This window comes from Oryzias latipes, chromosome 7 (genome assembly GCF_002234675.1).
Source record: "Oryzias latipes chromosome 7, ASM223467v1".
NCBI classification, from domain to species: domain Eukaryota; kingdom Metazoa; phylum Chordata; class Actinopteri; order Beloniformes; family Adrianichthyidae; genus Oryzias; species Oryzias latipes.
Window position 1 is genome coordinate 14102783 of NC_019865.2, and position 23478 is coordinate 14126260.

The 23478-nt window shown below is 36.1% G+C and overlaps 1 protein-coding gene across 4 annotated transcripts in view; it reads right to left on the bottom strand.

The window, feature by feature from the left end:
* LOC101160317 (ERC protein 2) overlaps positions 1 to 23478 on the bottom strand; it is a 179710-nt gene that overhangs the window by 26796 nt on the left and 129436 nt on the right. For all 4 annotated transcript variants that reach the window (XM_023956647.1, XM_011477368.2, XM_020704703.1 and 1 more), the window contains 2 exons: positions 23207 to 23368; positions 17460 to 17522 (listed from right to left, as the gene is read on the bottom strand). In XM_023956647.1, coding sequence (XP_023812415.1) covers positions 17496 to 17522; positions 23207 to 23368 — 189 coding nt within the window. In that variant the 3' untranslated portion in view covers positions 17460 to 17495. The remainder of the gene's footprint in view (positions 1 to 17459; positions 17523 to 23206; positions 23369 to 23478) is intronic.

Below are 23478 nucleotides of genomic sequence, written 5' to 3' on the forward strand. Positions count from 1 at the left end.
CCATTGATTTGATGTTTTGGATTATCACAGTGATTTACAGTTGGCTGCAAAGGACACACTGACTAGCTACAGTGCTAATCTACTCATTCAAACAGATTAGCACTGTGCTAATCTGCTTGTGGGAGTAGATCTTGTGACAAAAATGAAAAGTCACTCAGAAGTCCAGCTCTGACGTTTCACTGGAAAGTTTAACCTGACTGAAAATGACTGCATCGACAAACAAGCAAACATTTGGAGACTGAGCTTCATTCATAACAATTTTTCCCCCTGGGTTATAACTACATGTCATTGCACTGATTCAGATTAAAATAACCAAACCTCACCATATTTATTTATAATCATGTTATATATGAAGTTAATCAGAGGAGAAAGTTAGAGGTAATTAGAAACCAACCATTGTATAGCCCAATTTAAAAAAAGAGAAAAAAAAGAAATCAACCTGGTCAACAGTTAGAATAACAGCTTTCTAAACGTAATCTAATGTTACTTTAACAGGAAATCTAATTCCTTGACATTATCATTGCCAGTTCTTTTTTTTTGTGTACCCTGTTTTTTCTATGTTAGATCTACATCTTGTTTCCACCATTAGTAGAACTTTGGTGCAACTTCTTTTTTTAAATTTTTTTATTTAACTTGTCCTGTCCAACAGCTAGGCAGGCAGATGAGAGCTGAGGGCCTCTTGTGTTGGACATATTTTACTTTAACAAGAGGGGTTATTAATCTTCAGACAAACCAAAGGCATGACTAAATAAACCCCTTTTGTAATTGAGGCCAAACTTTTTTTTTTTTTTAATTCATTTCAACCATGTTTGAAAACCTTTGGTGTTGGACCGGACGGAAAAGGAAAGAAGGGAAGAAGAGAGAGGGATGTTAGAGAGGGGGGGGGTGATAGTGAGAGGGGGGGTAAGACCATGAAACAGCATAGAGCAGACAGGTTTACTGGTTTTTTATCATTACGGTACGGTTCAAATGTAGTACAAAAAGGGCGGGGCCTGTCCACACACACTCAAATGTTATCAACACACCTGCTAGCTGCAAAAAATGTCCACATGTCAACATGTACACAAAACAGATAGTGTTCACTAACGCATACCTATGCCTTTAAACCAACTAGTGTGAAATCTTTCATTCATTCAATCATGCAAACTATTAGTGCAAAGGTGAGCTAACACCTGTGCTCAGGTGAGTGTTTATGTTCTTCTAAAATGGGGCAACTTCAATGAGAAAGATTTACCTCACTTCAGAGTTAGCTGGGTTCTTGAGTCACTCAGTCTACACACACTCATCAATTCCACTTTTTGCTCTAAACCGATAGCCACATTCCTCACCTTTTCTTCTCAGGTACTCACAATCATATTCATGGACGTTTATCTCTACATTCCAGATGGTTTTGCAGGCCCTCCTCCACACCATTCTCCACCTGGACCAATACCACGTTGTGGACTGGCCCTTAACCACCATCAGCGTCTAGGCTCTGGGGTTTACACATCTATGATATGAGTTGATTCCACCAGAACAAAGACGTCATCTGCCCAGAGCCTAACCTTAAAAAAACTATGCACTATTTCAAGCACATTTTTGTGTCACAAATAAATCTTTATTTATTCGCATTCCTAAGATCTCTCCTTATTGAAACTATTATGTCCTTCAGGCGAACCAATATTTGTCTAATTTTTATGTGAGATTTGGATGCTGCACTTAATCTTTAAAAAAAAAAACCATCAAGAAATAAAATCAGCACACATTTTTTTCTGCTGGCTTTTGTCATGGGTGAGTAATTAACCATCAACTTAAAAAAATCTTTTCAGAATATGGATGTAAGTGTGTGTAAACACACCTGTGCCTCTGAGTTGCCTTTAATTGATTGGTGACCTGTCCCAGGGTATACCCCACCTATGACCAACAATGCCTGGGATAGGCTGGGATAGCAATCCCGTACCTCAAAACATTTTAAGCGATCTTAGAAAATGGACGGATGGATGGACAGATGGATGAATGGGTATTTTCAAAATGTTCAAAAAGTTCTGTTTTCCCCCAGAAAAGGTATAGTTTACTTGTAGATTTCTTCACCTTCTTCCTGTTTTTCATTGCCTTTTCTTTGTTCTGTGTTCCTTCACTTTTCACTTGTTGTTTTTCTTTGTTTATGCCCATCTTTGACACTGGCAGCATTCCAATATGTGTTGTCTTTCGTCCTTCCATTACTAGTAAGATGACACCAAGATGAGGAAATTATCTTTTCAACTGACAGTATAGAGTTTTGTGCTAGTTGTTACGAGCTTTTCCACTGGTGTTCTGTATGCCCAAGAATGTTTTATTTTTATTTTCACCAGTTTTTGATAAACTATGTGTAACTGATCTAATACTGTCCACCAAGAGGCACTTGGGAGCATATTTTTTTATGAATTTACACACGGTAAAGGATAAAATGATTTTTGAGAATTTTTGCTATTATTTATAGTATGATGGTGGAATTTAGAACTTTAGCTTAAACTTGTTTCACTGTGTATTTGAGGGAACAGTTGAAGAACCACTCCTCATTTGCCCTTGGCTTGCTTTCACTGGTCATGTTTTTCTTCTTGCTTCATTGTGATAATTTGTTGATTTGCTGGGTTTTTGTTATTTTAAATTCTTGTTAAAAAATTTGGTTTGAATGTGCTTTAAGCTGTTGTGAAGTATCTTCTCTTCAGCAAATTTGTCATTGAACTTGCTTGTTTCTGTTTCTGTTTGTTTTAAAATGTCGTTCATTGTTGTCCATGTTTTTCAGCGTTCTTTGTAGGAATGGGTTTTCATATGTAAGGCTGGATAGTGTGATGTTGCCCTGCATTCATCTTAGATTGAATCTTAGATTTTTTTATGCCTTGTTCATATCTTTTTTAGCTTTTCCGGAATTACAGAATGACATTATGTGTTCTTTTAGAAAAAACTTTCACATGTAGGGAAATCAAGTTCTTTTTTTTTTCCGTTGGAAAAATGGATGGACAAATGTGTAGCTACTTTAAGGTTTTTTTTTACTACTGGCCTGCAGTTTTTCACTAAAGCTCTCGCACCCGTCATGACGCATCACTATCTTTGTAATAGAAATGCTTACATAGTTGAAACGGGGCATAGGTTTAACACAAATAAAAAGCAGCACAAAAATGAATGTGAGGAGGAGACAATAGAAAGACTCACAAGATTAAAAAAAAATCAGAACAAGAAAACCTCCAAAGTCTACTTTATCTGATTCCTGTAAAGTAAATAAATCACATCATGGGTCGGGATAATGCAAAACAAAAAGCATAGAAAAAAAAAGCACAAACTTTGGATCAAAGATGGCATAGAAATAAAAAAAATGTAGAGACAACGCCACAACCACTGAGATGAGGGTGCATACACACTGTCAACTACTTTAGAGCCACCAACCAAAAAGAAGGAGGGTTTGGTCCTCAGATTGACCTGACAAGATGGTCTAGTGGGCCCTGCCCATCGCAAACTACTGATAGTAACACATCACGATGAGCGGCAAACCTTCTCAGGAAAACTGCAGGCCAGCGGTTGAAACATTTAAAGGGTTTGCTGGAGCCTATGCTATCTGATGTCAGGCAAAGACAGGGCTTTCCTTTGACAGTTTGCCAGTCCATTGCAGGCCCATGCAGACAGATACAACCACACACACTCACATCGAGGGACCCTGAGCCACAATTTAGCCACCAATCAACTTAAGAATAAGCACTGTGGGTGGAAAAAAGAGAAACCTTAAAAATGCACAGAAAGAACATGAAAACTCCACACAGAAAAAAACGAACTGGGATAGGAAGCATTGCTGCAAGCGCTCCTTTGGTCAGCGAAAACTCCATGTAGGGGGTGACCAGTGTTTTTCACTATGTTGTCCAGTTTGGACAGCATCCTCTGCTCTGCCACCACCTCCACCATCTCCAGGTTTGGCCCTCCACACAGCCTGCCCTCCTGGTCAGGTAATTCCGTTTTTTTATGTCCTTTTTGTTCACGCAGCCCCCCAACACACATAAAACAGGGCACTGAAACAGTCCGGCTTTTTATAAGTGTAAACACTGTCAAGTTTCATGAAATCCAAACAATTTAAAGTTGTTTTTTTTCCTAAAAGAAAAAATACTGAAGAATTTCTCTTCAGCTAAATATGAGTCTAAGGAAAAGAGCAGAAAGACTCGAAAAGGAAAAAACAATAGTTCATTGTACTCAAGTGTTATGCCATCCAAGGTAGAGCTCCAACAGAAATTGAAAAAATTAGGTCAGTTACCATCTTTAAGGGAAAAATAAGCCGTTTCCACTTCAGTTCCAACTTATTTCTTTATTCTGGTATTTATTATTGTAATCACTTATGCAAAGTGGATGATTTAGTTCAAAAATATTTCTAGCACTAAATTTTACCGCTGTACTAATATCTGATGTTTAATTTAATCCCTTGCTTCGGTGAGTGTTTACTTTTCAACAGCAAAGCTGCACATCAATCTCAAAAGAGGCACAAGGGGGTGGAGTGCAGTAAAGACCCCCCCCCCCCCCCCACACACACACACACACAATCCTGCTGCATGGAATTTTGCCGAAAAGACATGGTGTAAAATGGGGAGCTGTTTTACCGTATCCGCTGGGTATTTTCACTAAAGCATGTTAGCTATTTCATTAAAACTGCAGGAAACTGTGTCAACTTGTGAAAAGAAGGGAATAATATGTTTCCTTTACGACTTAAGGGCTTTTAAACCTTTTACTACTTTAATAATATGGGTGCTCTGTGGCATTAGGCTCATCACACACTTTGTGACCATAGGCCTAATATCAATAGACGGTATACATACTCAAAGAGGTCAGTGAGACAACAGGAGGAAACCCGTGTCAAAGGAAAGCGTTGTTGTTCTGAATAATGTCAACGCTGAACTTGTATGAGCTTTTACGGGCTTACTAAACATGAACAACCTTTGGGACCACGATCGGGTAGCGTGAGAAATAAAGTGCAGCCTACTGTTATACGAGGCCTAATTAGTGGTCAACCTTTAATGCTGAATGGCAGACCAAAGGTTGCTCAATGTATTCAGTCACTCTACACTTGGATGACCTAAAGCTGGAGGAAGTTAATTCTCAATTGTTCTATGCTTCACATCTATGAAAATGTCAGTTGATAGGTCTGATGCTTTTTCAAAAGAGTAAAGAAATCAATAAGTCTCCTACTTAACTATAAAACTAATTTTATGTATTGAATTTAACCAATTATTTGCCATTTTTAATGTCATTGTCAACCTTTCATTTTTGCTTTTTTATCTATTAGAAGTACATGTGTGAAGCTGTGTTACAGCCTTTAAGAGAGTGGTCACATAATAAAGTAGTGTGAGTCATTTTGTTCAAACAAAACACACATTTTCAGATTTCCAACTCCCTATTTTAACACTTGAATGCCTTTTCTGCCTCAGACAGGAAGTTGCCTGTATGATTGACAGCCCAGAGGTGGGTCTTTATAAGCGGGATATACCTTGATGGACTAGAGCAGTGTTTTTCAACCTTTTTGAGCCACGGCACACTTTAACCTTGACAAAAATCCCGCTGCACACCAGTATCCAAGAATAAAAAAAAAGGAAAAGCTCATAGTCTGTATTGATCTACAGTCCCTCCACAATCTCACATGCTTTTTTGTGATAATTGTGGCAGAAAAAGCTGGAAGTTGCAGCTGTTTTTTTCTAAAAGATGTCATAAAAGTTAAGTTAAAAGATTCAAAAACTGTTTGATGTGTGTTCGTTGTTGTTTTAAGACGTTAAGAGGAGAAACTCATTGTACGCTGTCACTTTAACCCAATGCATCATGGGAGATGTAGTGGAAAAATCCGCCGACTGCAGACAGACAAGCGTCTCTGAACTTCATTGTTTTGTTCACTTGTTCCACGGTCTGACACCGGATTCTGTGGAAAGCTACACCACTAAAGATGAGCTTTAGCTGGTATTTTTGTTAGAACTGAGAGACTTATGAGCTAAATCGAAACAAGGAACTGAAGACTTTAATCACTTCTGATTGGTCAGATTGATGACGTGTGATTAAGACTCCAAGAATGATTGGTGGAGACAGTTAAAGGGGCGGGACTTTTCCTAAAACAGAGCTTAAGCTACAGCTAAATCCCGGTAACGTCATTCTTATCAAAATGTCTTTAAAAGAATCAAATAAACACAAAGAAAAAAAGTATTTTATGATCTTTCATATACCTAAATACTCAGTGTTTTATCAGGGCCTGTTTGGATGAACACAGAACTGATATCCTGGAGATGGAAAATGTTTTTAGATCAGTTAATGAGGGCAATTTCCCACGGCACACTTGACCATCTCCCGCGGCACACTGGTTGAAAAACACTGGACTAGAGAAGCCTTAGATAAACTGTGGGTATTCATGTGTGTGTTTGTGTGTGTGTGTGGGGAGTACTTTTACCTGTTGCTTTGGAGGGACAATCTCTTTTAAAATGAGTGCCTGTGAAGTGACCAGTACGTAAATTCTACAATCATTTTTAGATTTAGATTATCTTAATGTTAAGGTTAAAAATAAACTATTACTGGTTAATGGAGAAGTTGAGTTTTAAAGTGATATAATAACAATGTGAGGACACCAAATAAGAGTTAATTGCTAATTTAAGTTTGGAGGTCAGGTCCTGATTTTTGGAATGAAATTGGAATTTAAATGTTTAAGGACTCTGGCCCACAACGAGTCTCCAAGTGCCAGACTCTTGCTTTTTTTTTAGGTATCCCTTCCCAACCAATGCTCTGTGTTCCACCAATGAGAAGCAGCAAAGAAACACAGGAATAAGACGCAGGACATCAGTCCTCCAGAATTAAAAATGGACACCGCTGGCCCATAGGGAATGCATCATATCAATGAAAAGTCCTGACAAAGATATACAAACAATTCTCTGCCTATCTTTTTTTAAATTAATGAATCTAAAGTGTCATAAATTGATCAGGAAGTCACGATAACACATTCACAAAAATTGCAAAAACGTCTTTTTCCTTTTATCTGTCTCTACATCCATATACCGTTTTCTATAAATGCAGCTTTGTGGATTTTCAGACTTTCCCTTAAGAAAGTAATCCAGAACTGGATTTAAATTCTGAGCACCCACCAAGTTTTCCGCCCAATATTGTGCTCCTTAGTTCACACACAGGCACGCACACGCACAAATGCATGCAGACACTCAAAGTGCTTTCCCAGGTGCAAGTTTCTCCCGAGGGAAGGGCTTTTGTGCACTGTCATCCCAATAAGCTCAGAAAACACTGTTTAATCCTGCAATGATCTATCACCTTTTTTTCGCTTTGTTGATCTCTCCTTTACTCAAAAGCACATATTCTTTATGCACACACCCAGCAAAACTCTAAGGCTGCATTCAAACCAGGCCTGTTTGGTTCAGACCACAGTTTGTCTCTTTGGGAAGTCCACTTCTTTTGAGCAGGTGAAAGGTCATCTGAACTTTGATGTGGACCAAATATTCAAACCCCATTTCCTGAGCATATATAAATAAAACAAGGGTCTTGGTTTCCTCGTAAGTTTACCCTGATGTGGTTCACCTATACTGTAAAAACTGAAAGCTGAAAGTGTGGTAATTTACTAAAAATAGTAAATAATATAAAAGGACTGTCTTACATAGGTTAAAAAATACATTAAAATATCAGCAAATTTTAAAAAATACTAAAATGGGAAAAAAGTTGAGCATTTGTTTAATTATAAATGGTGTGTGGTTATATTTTTACTTTTTCTTTTTGGTTGGCATTGTTATGGGCACAATGCCTCAAAACAAAGAGCGGATGTGGCTGCATTACATATTTAGGTAGTTTAATTTACCTTAATGTCCAGTGTGAAATAAAACACACTAAATAAGGAAATCATTTTTTTATTGTGGTATTGCTCCACTTCATCAAACTGAGCCCACAAGAAAATTCTGCCCTGAAAGCAACTGAATAACAAGAACAGGAACACAGAAAGGACAGATGAGTTTAAAGACATAAACTGAATTGCATCATGCATGTTCAGACAGAAAGATGAGCTGGTTAGGCATAAGCCTTCCAAGTCACATTAGGCATTTACAAACTTTTAATGCTTCAATAGGAATGTAGTTTCAGTTTCATTTTATTTGAAACACAAATTTGAAATTAACACAAAAGTTTAAAAAAGACATAAAACAATACAGTGTGCTTGAAAAGGAGTGGGTTAAAGAGAAATCTTGTCTGCTCCCTCCCCTTTTTACAAAACCTGATGATGTGGATATTCAATACGCTATTTAGGGGCCCCGTATTGCTATTTGCTGATAGGTACAAAACATTCATGGTATAATTCTACATGGCAAATTTGCAAAAGTGACATTTTTTGTTTAATGAATTGTTTCTGGCCTTATACAGTTCTATTAGTGACTTCTTGTAGAAATAGTAGAAATAATGTAGTTAACGCCGCCTGTCTCATTTATTCTTATGGAGCACTCATCCATCTCTTTGCTAAACCCAAACCCAGCTGCAGAAACAGAAGTCTGGTAAAAGGTAAGATTCATAAAATACAAGTTAGTAAATTCCAAAAATTAAAAAATTCTGTTTTTCCATTCATCAAAAAACAAAAAACAAATAATTGTCTGCAAAATTTAGCTTTCCATCCAAATTTGTGACATATTACATGAAAGGGAAAAAAACACAATGTGATCTAACCTCTTTGTTGTGGTTATTTTCCTCTCTGCATAAAAGTGGCCTAGGTCAACTTAGCCACTTTTTGTTACCTAAAAGGCATTTCGTCAAAAGGTAGAGCTTCCTGTCGCGACCCAATCTGTAACGGCTACCCAATCAGTCTGCGCATGCGCAAATATTTGTCATTTACGCGATCGAGTTTTACTGATGTTAATAACAATAATATCCTCTTAAAATGTTTATAACAATTAAAATGTTTATGAGACTAAAAAAAGTTCCCTTTATTGTTAAGAAAAGGAAAGAAAAAGAAATGTTAAGGCTCAGGACTACAAATGTTTTCTTCTTCTTCAGTTATGTTTGATGGCAGTTTACTTCCCAAAGTAAGAGGACACAGCACTACTTATGGCCATTTTATTAACTCCGTTAAGACAGACACATTGTCCGTGACATCTCCTCAGAATAAAATGCGCCCACTTCTCCTCTTTGGCTGTTGTCAACATATAAATAAAATAAATAAATACGATAAATAAAAACAATCAAACAGAAAAAAGAAAAAACTAAATAAAAAAGATGTGGAGTTGGATCTGGAACCCTACAAATAAATCATTAAATTTTGAAATTCTCAATGTTGTACAAGACAAAGGTAAAAACCATCAATAAGCTTTTCATGTTTAATGTTTTGAGTATCTCCAAAGAGTCACAACAAAGTCATTAACCGTCATGTCGGAATCTATTTCCAAATATATAAAAAAACGATATTTTTATGTTTTTTCTGTATGAGGTGATGCTAAATAAAGGGGAGTCCTGGATTAAATGTTACATTGCAAATCATTGACATATTGCGTGAATGAGTTAACATGGCAACTTGGCAGAGGATTTTTGACAGATGCTCTTCTTAAGACAACCTGACTGTGAATTAAACTGGGCTCAAATCCCTGACCTTCTAATTGCACACCCCTTGCAACGGTGCTACGTCAAAGGAGCGGGAACCACCAAAATGGATGAAGTACAAATCTTGGTACTCCAAGAAGGACATCTGAATTTAAAACATCATCTCTGTGCAAATTCTTTTATTGTTGTGATCCTTGTATGAGGGAGCAGCTGAAAGACAAAGAACAAACTGTGTTTGTCCCAAACACAAAATCTTAAGACTATCTGATTCCCATAAATTTAATCAAAATGTATGTAAAAGACAGTATTTTACTGTGGAGTCTGAACTATCCAGCCAACTGTCTGCCCCATCTGTCCGCCTGTCTGACTGCCCAATTTTAGTGTCATTTCTGAACTTATGGAGGACATTTCACTTATACTGGTTAAGTTGAGCATCAGCTGCTAATCTCTTCAAATGTGGGTATTTTCCTTATCTTGATGCTATGATCTTCACAGGATTTTGCAAATTTACTCAGATTCTATGAATAGCACGCACATTTTAAATCAAACTACATACATAAGAACTGACGAGTGGGGATTTACTTGAAATCACAGAGTTCCCAAACCCAATCATTAGGAGAAGCTTCGCGTTTTGAAGGTACGCACGAGGGAGTATGTGTGTGGCCATGTCTATGTGTGTGTAATGAGTGTGTTGTGGGTGGGAAATGGAGCTTGCTTTATGATCCACACACCAGGTGCTATGCCATCCTCTCACTCTTACAACTTCAAGGAAACCACAACAGAAGGGACATGAATAAACATGTACATATCCTACCATTGCCAGCCATTCCTTCCCCTTTTCCCCCCGTCTACCCAGCCTCCTTCTCATTTATCTGCAGGGGCTGAAGACCTGTTTCTGGGTTCCATCTGTCAACAGTTTTATAGGCCAACAATAACAAAATAACTCTCCCGCTGGTCCTCATTTACCTGATGAAATTACCATTTTGCCTTTAAAGAACTATGCGTTCCTGTTAATTTGTCCCAGTTGTTCCTAAATGTTCAGAAAATGGCTCATTCCTGCCCACACAAGAGCGAGCTAGAGTTCAGCTTGGTTCTATTTCACTTTTGATAGATGATTTCTTCCATTGTGTGTCTATGAAGCTGATAACAGAAGTTTGTTAAGAAGCACAGAGATAGAGTCCATGTGCAGCAGGGGTCAGCGCTCAGGTGTTGCCAAGTTAATGACTTCTCTCCTCTCATGTTCAAGTAGTGGAACAACCTTTGACTTCACAGACAGATGATGCTGACAGCTGACTGAAAGAATGCCTCGGTCAGACACCTCCTCTGACCTCTAAGACAAAGTTTACCGATTACTAAAGACACAAGGCAAAATAAAACTTATCGAACTTAAATCATCCCAAAACCCAAACATTACACACATGGTTTAGCAACTGATCATAAGACTGCAGCCTGACAATTATAGGCTAAATTAAAACAGATTTTAGGGAGATTTTGATTAACCAGATGCAAGTTTCATCCCCCTAATTTAATCTTCCAGCAAGTTTTCTAAAGCTTTGTTTTTGACCCTACTTTAAACTGCTTGTCCAAGCATTTCCTTGACTTCTTACTTTTGTGTCAACAAATCAATCAAACAACTAATACTCTATTTTATTAGAATTTGAAAGCATATTTATTTAAAAAGGAGGAAAATAGGTAAATATACATGTAAAATGACCAAAGAAAAGAACGTGTTGCCAAACAAAGAAATCCCTTTTCTTTTTAGTTTTTAATCCTGCTGTCATGATTAGGGTTATTCTAGCCGTAGTTCTGCTTCATGTTTTATTTTTGAAGGTTTCTTCCTGCATGTCTTAGGCTATGTCCGAAATCCCACCCTAACCCCTATATAGTGCACTATGCGTTCGCCATTTTGTAGTGCTTTCCGAATCTACAATTCCCAAATCGAGTGCCCTAGAAATTTCCCATAAGTCTCTGTGAAAAACCAGTTTGCATTGATGCTCACTAGATCAGTGAACATAGACCAGTTTGTGACAATTTTTGCCAAAAAAATGTACTTATATATTTTTTTAAATAAATCATCCCCGTTTTTATCTTCAGAAGACAGTGGACTCATAAATAATCGTTGCAAAACGCTGATATTCATTAGATTTGAATTTCATGAAATCGATGACGTCATGTCTGCTGTACAAAAAAAAAAAAGTAGTAGTGAGGATGGTGTCCGAATTGCTTTTAAAATTCCGTGCGCTATCTAGTGCCGCACTATATCCTTAGGGTGGGAATTCTGACACAAGTTTTGAGTTTTACTTCCCTTGTTCCAATCTCCTCTGATCGTTTACACCTGTGTCTCATCAGTCTGTCAGTATATATGTCTTATCACTGCCTTCCTCTGGTGCTGGTCCATACTGTTTGCTTCCCTTTCTGCCTGTTTACACCGGCATTTTTTTTTTTTTTTTTTTTTTTTTTTTTTTGGTTTCCCTGCTCGGCCTTATCTGACACCTTTTTTCTTTAAATAAAACATTTATGTTTACTTTAACATTAATGGTATTGAATAAAATCTATTGTCAACCCCCCTACCATAAAAACTAAGATCCATATAAAAGCAGAAAAATAAAAAAAAATGAAAAGATTTTAAAATATATAAGATAACTTTTTAACAGAATTTAAAAGTAATTTTATTTACATAATCATATTTTTGGTCAGAAAAAAAATATTGTGTGGAGCGTCTGCTGTTCATTTTGTGGATTTAACAATATTCAATGATACACTGCAGCTTTAGCTAATGCAGACTGTTTTCTACAAGAGGAAACCTTAATGTAATTTTATATTTTAAAACTTTTTTAAAAAATACTTTTTTAACATAGTACTGTTAATGGGCTCTTGACAGCACTTGAGAAGCACTTGCAAAGTGTTACTACTCAGCACAGATATTACTTCAAGTAATTCATACAGAACATACTGCAAGTCTGTGTGAAGCTTTTGTATCAAAAAGTAAACCTAAGATTATTGCCTTGGAGCAACAACAGTGTGGCAGCTCTTAGAGTAATTTAAAGAAAAAAAGTGTAATTACATAACACAAAATTAACTGAAGAGCTGTAAGAATTTTTACGAAACTTATCTTAAATAAAAGTAAGACAACAGTCATAATTTGACTGAGTGTTAGCAATACAATTGCACAAACACACATTTAAAGTTTGATTTGGGTCCATGGAGAAATGTACAGTTTAGAGCCCAATTTAAAATGTTAAAATGTAAAAAAAGACTCTCCTATCCTTGAAAAATTTGTCCAAAATAAAGCAAGACACTTACTTAAATATTAACAATTCCCAGCTTCTGATGCAACATTTCTGTAACAGATCCAAAACAACAAGAATCTACAAGAAGATCACAAGAAACGTTCTTTCTTTCCATAAATCTAACTTATAAACATATTTTAATTGGAGCATGCTTGCCCTCAGCTCGATTACAACTGTCTCTTTCCCTCCAAACCTCCATTTCTGCATTCACACCGAACTACATTTCTTTTCTTGTTTGTAAAGCGTCAAGGTTTTTTCCTGACACAAAAAGACAAAAGTTAGTCTCAGTAAAGTATCTTCTCTGTACTCACTTTGACTCTTTGGCCCTGAGCTCTGATTTATCTTTCCCTCCAACCCCCATCTCCTGTTCTCTCCGTGAAAAAACGACATTCTTATTTCATTAGAGGGGTTCTAAGAGGCCTAAGGGTAAACAAAATGTCTGTAATCAACAGCAGAACATAAACAGCTCAGAGAACCAATCAGGGAGAAGTATTCTCAAAGATAGAACCGTGGTTAAATAGTTCAAATCCACACCTGGATGTTTAGAAATTCAACTTACCACTTAGTTTTGCCAGGAACTTAAATAGTAGTGTCACAGTGGGCCTCCAGGTTGTCCATAAGAGACACCAATTAATTTCTCTTTTTTTTTATTTTTCTATCTGAGTTGTCATGTTGGTTTGGTCACATTAGCGAGGGATCACTTGGGGACAGGAAATGGGCTTTAGGTTTGGCCATATTGTACTGTAGCTATATATTGCTGAATGGCTTCCATCTGTTCTGCCATAAAAGATGGCTAATATCGGAGAGCTGCACTTAAATAGAGGACTACCAGCATTACAGGAGTGGATAGATGAGTAGCACTGATATCTCTAGCCACAACACCACTTTACACTGAAGGCTAATGCGGTAGGATTATTATATTAGACTGGGATAAGAACTCTTGACACAAATACCACATAAATTCAAATGTCCATTATGATATTACATTGATGGTACTTCACTTGTAGTCTGCTCACCAACACAAGCTTGCATTAACCTTAAATAATACGAGTCAGTAGAGAGCAAAGCTAAACTCTGAAAAGAAATGGCAGGACGAGAAGCAATGGAAAAAGATGGAGGGATGGGAAGAGAGAGAAAGGGGGCAGTGTGGTCTGTTTCATTACAGTGAATCCTGACACTGCTGCATTCTCAGCACACATGGACTGGATTAAGTTAGGTTATGTGGGCTGCTGTAGTGCAGTATAGTTTTGCAGCTCTCTTTTGAACACAGGCACACACGGTCGCAAACGCACACAGAAACATTATAGATGAACACTCAAGAGATTTCCATTTAGACGGAAAAGAAAGCAAACTAATTGCTAATGCACACACTATTGGACTGTAAATTCCTAGAATGAAATTATTGGACTAACAATCAACACACCAAAACAAAATGAAGAAGGGAAAAGATAAACTCAAAATGTGTTCTTTTTCAGCTTTCTATCTTCTAGTACTCCACTACAATGAAAATTGTCTTTTTTTTTTTTTTTAACATGTTCATGTAGCATTCATCTCATAATGGAAATTATGAGTAAAATTGCATTTCTGAGTTTTTCTTTAACAATTCAACAATGTAAAATATTTTTCGTTGACTTGTTCTTACTTTCCTGTTCTTACTTTTGTAAGGACTACAAGCAGAAATTAGAAAAAAATTGCATAACACTGCAAAATACATGTTTTGGTGTTTCAAGATCAATGTTCTTTTGTGCAGTGTCTCCTCTTTAAATACATAATAAATAAATAAACTTTAAAGTCTTATTCGAATCCTTGTGAATCAAAAACTAACTTGGTGTGACGTAGAAGCTACAACGGGAAAACACGAGCTCCCATCCACAACTCAGAGGCGAGTTTCAGATGAACTTCCGCTTCTCCGGTGAAACAATTAGCCAGAAAGTGACACGAGTTTTTTGATTTTGCCAAAAATTAAGCAATTTATAATCATAATTAACACTTTACAATAGATCAAAAGATGATTAGAATGGGACTTTAAATAAAAAAAATGCTCACTTATGAAGAGAGGGCTGTTGTAAAGTGTTACTACTCAAGATGTTGACTTTAATATCCACTATGCAAATGTACCTACAGTAAGATCTCGTCAGTCACAAACTCAGTTGGTGAAAGTATATTAGCAATTTCAAATGATGCAAAAGTCACTAAAACCAACAGATGTAGCTCAAAAAATAAAAACTCAAATTAATGTAATCTGGATCAGTCATGGAAAAAACAAAGGAATGACCCAAAACACCACAGACATCAGAAAATCTTGTGTCCTCCTTGGACAATTTCGATCTGTACTTGTTAGAGGAGAATCTGTGCATGGATCTAATCTGTGCAGAGCTGCTCCACATTGCAGATGTTAGAGAGAACCGCACCCACTGAATTTACACATGCTCCAGAGAAATTGGGGGATTTGGGGAGTTTAGGATTGGCACCGTCGCTTGCTTGATTTTACATTTATAAACATATACAGCAGACAGCAGGGATTAAAGAGCACTCAACAGTAGACTTTATAATAACCAGATTTGCTTTCTTTCCTCTTTCATTTATGGGCCCAGAATGCTTTCAGATCTTCTGCGCTGATGACACTGGCAGGACAGTTGTACCAGTGAGTGCAGGTTGCATGTCTAACAAAGCGGTTACTTGGTCTAAAGCTAGAAAATAACACAAATATTTATTATCTGCCTTGCTTTTGTGTTTTAGAAAGCATTTTATTTTGGTTTAAACAAACACATTTACATTCTCTGTCTTGGTGCTGTTAGCCAAATAATCATAGAGTTTTCTACAAGAAGCCTCGATAGGAGCAGAAGAAACCATCATTGTTGCAAAACTCATTACACATGTGTTTCAGACTGTATTTTTTTTTTTTCTTGGAATATATGTGGGTTTTTCCCCCCCCTCATACTTTCAGCCGTTTGTATCTGTCTCTTCATGTCTTCATGTCATTCCTATTACAGTCTCAAGCAGATTGTGGGCAGTCGTTCAGGGTGGCTAAGTAATGTGCAAGTAATTTCATTCAGAATTATTTACTTATTTAGGATTTTTTTTTTTTATTCATAAATATATACTTATAATAAACCTGTTTTTTGGCCAAATTTTTTATAATATTTTGGTTTTACTTGTTTAATTTACAGGTAGACCCAGAGATAACATTAGTAAGAAGAAAAGGTAGTGTATGGACTGTGGTTAATGTTACGAAAACAAAACAAAAACCACTAACGTATTAGAAGCTTACTTTAAGTGAAAGGGGAAAAAAAGAGAAACATGGCCAGCATAAAGGTGTGTCCAAAGCTGTATTATTCATATCAGGATATATGTATTAAAGTAGTAAAACTATACTTATAAGTATAGTTTTACTAATTTGTTATTTATTTAATAAGTATTACTAAAAAACATTTTAGTAACACATTTCTTTCAAAACTTACAACATCAATACAACATCAAATTAATCAGCTCAGTTAAATCCAATGTTGTTTTTTTTTTGTTTTTTTTATTGAGGGGATGAAGTTTTTATATTTTTTTATTGTACTTGATCAAGTTGGTCTCAACTAATTCTGACTTCAGTGAAATGATTAATAGGTGTAGCTTAATGTTAAATGTATTTATAAATAAACAATTATTTTAAACTCATTTAATGTCTGTCAGTACATTTAGAGACATTTATAAGAATTTTTGAAGTGTCTTCGGTCTCTGATATCGCCAATTATGTCCTGTGTGCAAAATAAACATATTTGCACACAGACAAACACACAATCACACGCACACACAAAATAAGAAAAATAAATGTAAAAAATGTAGGTTTTCTGTTGCAGAGCACACAATACGACCTAACTGTCTCCTCACAGAATCAAAGGTTTTCTTAGATAGAAACTTCTATGAAATAGTGCCGTGTTTAAGGTTTAACCAAGGTGACTTTCAAGCTAGAACTGCCACTGCTGCTCATAAGCTTAAGGAAAACCATAACACTAGCAGTGCAGCTTGCTTTCTAGAAGCCTCTGTTCAGAGGTATTCAGATTCAGCAGGGGGCTTCAATATAAAACCACCAAAACAGAAACTGTTCTTTATAACTCAGAATTCTCCATTTTATGCATTTTCAGAGAAACACACACACACACACACATACACACATACCATGACTGTTCAATGTTATATTGTAATGACTTCTCCACAGAATGGCACACAACAGGGTGGAGCTATGTGGTCAAATTTTACTATGTCTGAAAAGTGCCATGCAGAGACCCAGACTCATCCACCTCTGTTTTTTCTCACTGTGTCGTTTTTATCACCTATGAGTTCTTTTCTGCTTGCCTTAGGGAGCAGAATGTGTACACGTCTAACCACACAGTTACCTATGTAACCATAAAGTTCATGTGCCATATGCTGCGCAACCACCAGAGTCACCTTATGGAAAACTCTCATAAACCTCTGGATTAAATGATACTTTTCAGTCTTCTGAAGTTCACTCATTTGCGTAAAATGGTTTAGATTGTGTTACACTAATCCCTGTCAAAGCTGGGCTTTTTGTGGTATAACCAGAAAAGACTATTAAAATTGATATTTTTTCTTTTAAATACCTTTACATTAGAAACTTACTGTATTCTCGTAGTCCTGCTTTCATTGTAATCACCATCATGCCCAAATTCCTTCTTCATCATCCTGCAAATACAAATTATAACAATCATTATTCAATCAATAACCACAAGCATGCCCATTTGGGGCATTTTATCCAAAAAAAACTTTTTGTGGCAGGACAGATTTCATAAAAGAGGTGAGAACTATAAGGTGTAGCCATCACAAAAAAGCTCAGTTGTAGCAATAAAAAAATGCTCAAGGCCCAATCCATCAAATCCTCTTGATTCTCAGTTTACCAAGTCTGTCACTGATCATAACAGTTAACCTTCTGCCTTCTGCCTCAGGTAAATAATGTAATTAGTGCTATTTTATGAAAAAGTCTGGTATGGCACCGCAGAATATTTTTCTGTTTAATTATATGGAAATTAAGAAATGCTTTACTGAACAACAGAATGTGTTTTTTTTTCCTTTACATATCCTACATTTGATTTGAAATGCAAACAAAAAGGTTGTTGCATCTGAAAAAAATAGATAAATAAAGTTGTCAATCAGTTAAAACCTGGACCAACATTTACTGAATTTCCCAAGCTGGGATCAATAAAGTATCTTTATCTTATCTACTGGATGACTGATTACTACATCTTCATATTGTTTAATGCTGTTATTCCAAACTGTAAAATGAGCTTAGCTGCTGGGTTATGAACCAGGCCACAGTGAAGAGATTTGTGTTGTGATTGAGTATAAGGAACATTGAACATATTGGTTTGGTAGTTAAAGATAACACTTAGCAGGAACTATAAGTTAATGTGTTAGCAATAACAATTGGTTAAGGAGACAAAGAACAATTTCCTCTGTCTGATTTCTGTGGCGGCTGGCAAACAATGCTGTGGTCAAATTTTTCCAGACAACTCAAAAGGGTTGCCTATCAGGACTGTAACTATGCAATCAGCTGCACTGACAGAAAACCAAAAAAGGGATTGCACTAACGAGCTTTAAATTTGGTAAATGAACAATCCCAGGTGTGGTATAATTTAAATTATTAGTTTGGTGACTCATTAAGAACAGAAAAGGAGGAAGTTATTATAACTAAAAACACTGACAGAGGGTTGTTCTCATACAAATAAGGCTTGGAATTAAGGGAAAGTATTTATACTTATTACACACTCATTACACACACAACGCCCCTAATCTATCTATCTATCTATCTATCTATCTATCTATCTATCTATCTATCTATCTATCTATCTATCTATCTATCTATCTATCTATCTATCTATCTATCTATCTATCTATCTATCTATCTATCTATCTATCTATCTATCTATCTATCTATCTATCTATCTATCTATCTATCTATCTATCTATCATTCACCAAGTAACTGTGTTTGGTGAGCACGTGCATTCAAAATTTTTAATAGTCTATTTTTTTTTTAAACTCAACAGCCTGAAACACCAGAAGGGACCAGCCAAACCAACACTTAAGACAAGCTGGGAACTAAAGACATTTTCAGTTATGCTCTTTGTGTGAGGGTTTTAGTGTTTTCAGCATTGTGGTAAGGTCAGGATTATCAACTGTGTTAATGCCTGCCTCACCTTTTCTAATATGAAATACCAGTGGCTCTGTTATTTCTTTCACTGGCTCTATGTTGTAGTATGTCAGCTGCTTCTTCCTTGTGGTGTTGGAATGAGTTCAGGGGTTGACAAACGAAGCCCAGAGATACACATTGCTGTCATTCCACCGTGTACTTAAGGCTCAGGTGCTGAAAGTGGTTCGTCATGCAACCACTTAAAGTTTTAACCAAGTTTACAAAGCATGGTGGTCTGTTCCACAGTGGACTCTTAAAATAAGTCATTTAAAAGCAGGAGAAGTTGCAACGGCATTCTATGCCTGATGTAATGATGCCAACTGAGAGCCAACAAAAAACAAAAATACAGATGAAGAATGATCTGCTTTTCATTGAACAGCAAAAAATACAGTTTTAGAGAATTTGTTGATTTTTTTAATAATATATTTTCCACTGTAATGACTTGTTTTACAGTTACTACAATAACAAGAAAAACGGCAACACATATTTATCTCATTTTAGTTTTTCATTATAATGGAGAAATGTCTGTATTCCAGTAAACTTGTTTAGATCATAAAAGATAACAATCAAGGGCACTTCACAGCACTGCAATGCTTTCATATTGGAGACTAGAAATTTCCAAATGTAGAAAGAAGTAATGTCCTGCTCTGAACGTTTCTATCTCAACTTCACAATTTTTTGCAATGTTTTTCTAATTGAACTGTACATACTTATCCGGATTAACAGAAAGAAATATTTACTAAATAAAATATGTTGAAATAATTTTGGTTTACATATTTGCTAGTTGCAGAAAGGAACTTGAGTAGGCTGTCCAGCATAACCATGCACTAGTCATAGAAGTTACAAAAGTGTGTGATTACCTCTTCTAATCTTTTAGCATTAATTGTCTAAAATGGTTCCCTCTTGAAAACATCAGTATCACACACTAGCCATGACAAGAATCCACGTGTCACCGAACTTCAAAAGGTGAACTTTGTCAGAAGATCTGATGCATTTTCATGATTTTTCCTAATGTAACACAATTTTGCACATATTTTAACTTTTGATACTTGATCAGTTTTTGCTATGAAGACTTTTTAAAACAGTGTTATGTCTATTATACTGATATTGTATTATTTTTATTAATCATATACATGACCTTTAGAACAGAGCCCCTTCCAAATAATTTGAAGTAGTTAGAAGTTTAACAATTCATATTCACAACTAATTTAATAATATTATGATTTGTAGCTGCTAATAAGATTAATAGTCAATCGATACAGGAAAAATTTAGTCAAAAATTAAACTAGTGTCACTCAGAGATAAATATCTTGAACAGTGCAGGTGAGGTTTTCCAAATTCCTTGTATTTCTTGCAAGATAATCAAGTGTAAATTCAATGTAAATATATCAAATGTAAATTAAGTGTAAATATGTGTACAAACAAACAAGTAGACAATAATTAGCTGCAAATCCATTTACATTTTAGTTTCATAAAGTTCAGCCAACTGTTGTTTTTCCACATCAAAATAATACAAATGGAAGATTATTAGAACTTTATACAACACTGTAAGGTCACACGTCTTTGCTATATTCAAAGTTTTTCCACACATGATGGCGGCTTGATCATTTTATGCTGGCATCGCATGTGTGTTGTCTGCTGTCATGGAACTTATTCATTTTCACATTATTGTAAAATAAACCTACCATGCCTCAATACAAAAGATATTCTTACAATATCAATTAAAATAGATTTATTTCATTTTGAGACAATTATATAATGGTATAGGTCAATTCGATTCGATTCAATTAACAATTTACCAAAGAAGAATTGGTTGGATTACAGAAATATAAATCAAATCATCGGTTAATCGATCGTTACACCCCTACAATAGTGGATGGTGCTCAAAAGGTTGATCAGCTGTCTTGCAGTTGAGTGATGAAGAGGACCCACTTTCAGGTTTGACAGACATTGTTTGTGCAAGACATTTAAACCCACGTTGCTCTTAATTTTGAACCTCGAAGGTTGCGCCGGATAAATGTTTGCTAAAGCTGCGTTAGCCAGACAAAAGTCTTAAAAAATTCAATAAATAAATAAAGAATGCATTACAAAAAAAGCTTGATATTTTACTGAGGTACATCAGATTTTAATTACAGAAAAACACTGCATGTCAGAACGTGATAGTGTTCTGTTTGAAATCACGAGGTGGTTTCCAGGATCATTATCACTGTTCTTTTTTTACATTCCCATTTTGCACCCTAATGCACCCAAATTTGATGTATCTTTCTTTGACTAAAAAGACTGAATCAAGCATGGGTCTATACATTCTTTGAATAATCAAAAGGAGGTTTTCTTAAGGCATGCAAGGTGTGGAATTATTGAAACCAGCAACCCGTGTTCATGCATAATCCTAAAGTATGTTTACGTATGCATGGCTTTTCAATCCATCCAACCAAAGAGATCCGGGGCTCCCTCTTACACTTATTTTGACAATTTTCTGATGTTCTTTTGAAGTTTGCAAACACACAAAAGTCATTTTTAAATATTGTTTTCACAATCATCAAGCAGTTATCAAAATGTATATTGAGTTGGAAATCCCCAGGTATCCAAACTCAAGCCAAACAGAAAGCCTATTAGACGTATACAGGTTTTCATGGTTTGGAAGGCCTCCAGTTACAACAACAGAGCCATGATGAGTTTGAATTACATTCAGATCACAAAAAGCTTTGATGACATTAGCTCATCAAAGAGACAGCGCAGTCTTTTCTGTTTTTCTTTGAAGATGGCTGTCTGCCGTAAGCACATTCATTTGTGTCCGCAGTATAAACACATACGCATCTTCATACGCATCTGCAGACATAAGGGCAAGCACATGCTTGTGCTCATTTGATGGCTCACACAATGCACTTGCTGTGTTGAGAACAACAACTGTTTGTTCTCTTTTTGCTGTCATTAGGCACATCTGACATCACCTAAGGCCAATGAGGATAATACACTCAAAAGTATTAGCGAGACTTGAATGATAGATATAAACTAGTCTCACATATAAATGCCATCAATCAAAATTCCTCATTTGGCAGGTTTTTCCTTCAGGCTTCTGATCTAAATGATATGAAAACTCAAACTTGGCAGAAAGTTTTGGTGTTTGAGGGAGAGGAGACAGGGAAGGGAGACAGGAAATCTGGTTCTGTCAAATCAGACCGCAACTGACTCATGGTGGAAATGACAATTATGAAGTTATAGCTTTAAAAGGATTTTAAAAATTCTAAGCCTTAAACATGTCAACTTGTGTAAACAAGCTCTGTCCAACTGCTGTCCTTGGGGGAATTCTACTGTAGTACTTCCTGTTTTAACTGCCACTTCGGTGTTTTCAACCCATGAAAACAGAAATTGAAATGAGTTTGAATAAGGGGAAACCTATGGTCTTCGTTTAACAAATTCCAAAAACAATAAGCATTTTGTCTCACCAGATTTGTCAATCATTTATTACCAAAGATGAAGGGTCATGAAAATAAGCACCTCTGATACTACTTCTTTGCCACTTTTTGCTCTGTGATGTGTTGTGTGAAAGGACCCAGTGCATAATAACTTTATACTCCCAACTGCTTTGAAAAGGGAAACAGAGCCAATGGGATGTCATTATTGAAGAAGAGCTATTGAAAATAAAAAGCTTTGTGCACAAATAATTTTTAAAGCTAACAAAAGTTTACCAAAAGGTCTCCATTTAGAGATTGTGGGGAAAAAAAAAATCTGATAATATTGTTAAAATCAATACAAAGTACAACATTACACCAAAAAAACTGAAACTGAAATTAAGAAGTACCTAGTTGTCTACAGGTGGATGAATCGGGTGGACAAGGGAGCTCGAGGCCTGCCGATTGTAGTTAGTACATTGCAGCCACAAGCTTTCTTTTTTTTTTACCTGCTCTGGATTTACAACATTTTGAAAATAGAAACACTCAGAAGTGCAATATTAAGCTTAATTGTTTTGTTTCATATGTCCTCCATCATGAGAAAATGTTTTGTAAAACATTTTAAAAACACCAAAAACACAATTTTTCTTGTTCTAATTTCACTATGAATGCACAAAAGAGGTTGAAGAAGAAAAAAGAAGTGATCACCTACATCATGCATTTTTTACTGTGCTCTCTGCTACACACGTAATGATGTGGCCTTAAAGTGTTCTTGCAAGTTTGTACAGACCTGATCCATAGGGGGGCGGTGGTTGGCATGGGGTGCTGCCCTTGGCAGGCTTCGGTGATGCACATTTGTTGGATGCAAGTGGTGCAAATGATGAGGATGATGTTGTGGATGGATATAATCCTCCTCATAATTATCTGCCATCAGCTTCATTCTACTCTGAGTCTGGAAGGACAAAAAATAAACATTAGCATTAAGGGAAACGCAATTATAATACAAACACACCAAGCCATGTCACAATATTTAAAAATGAACTAGTTGAGGAAACTTTGGAT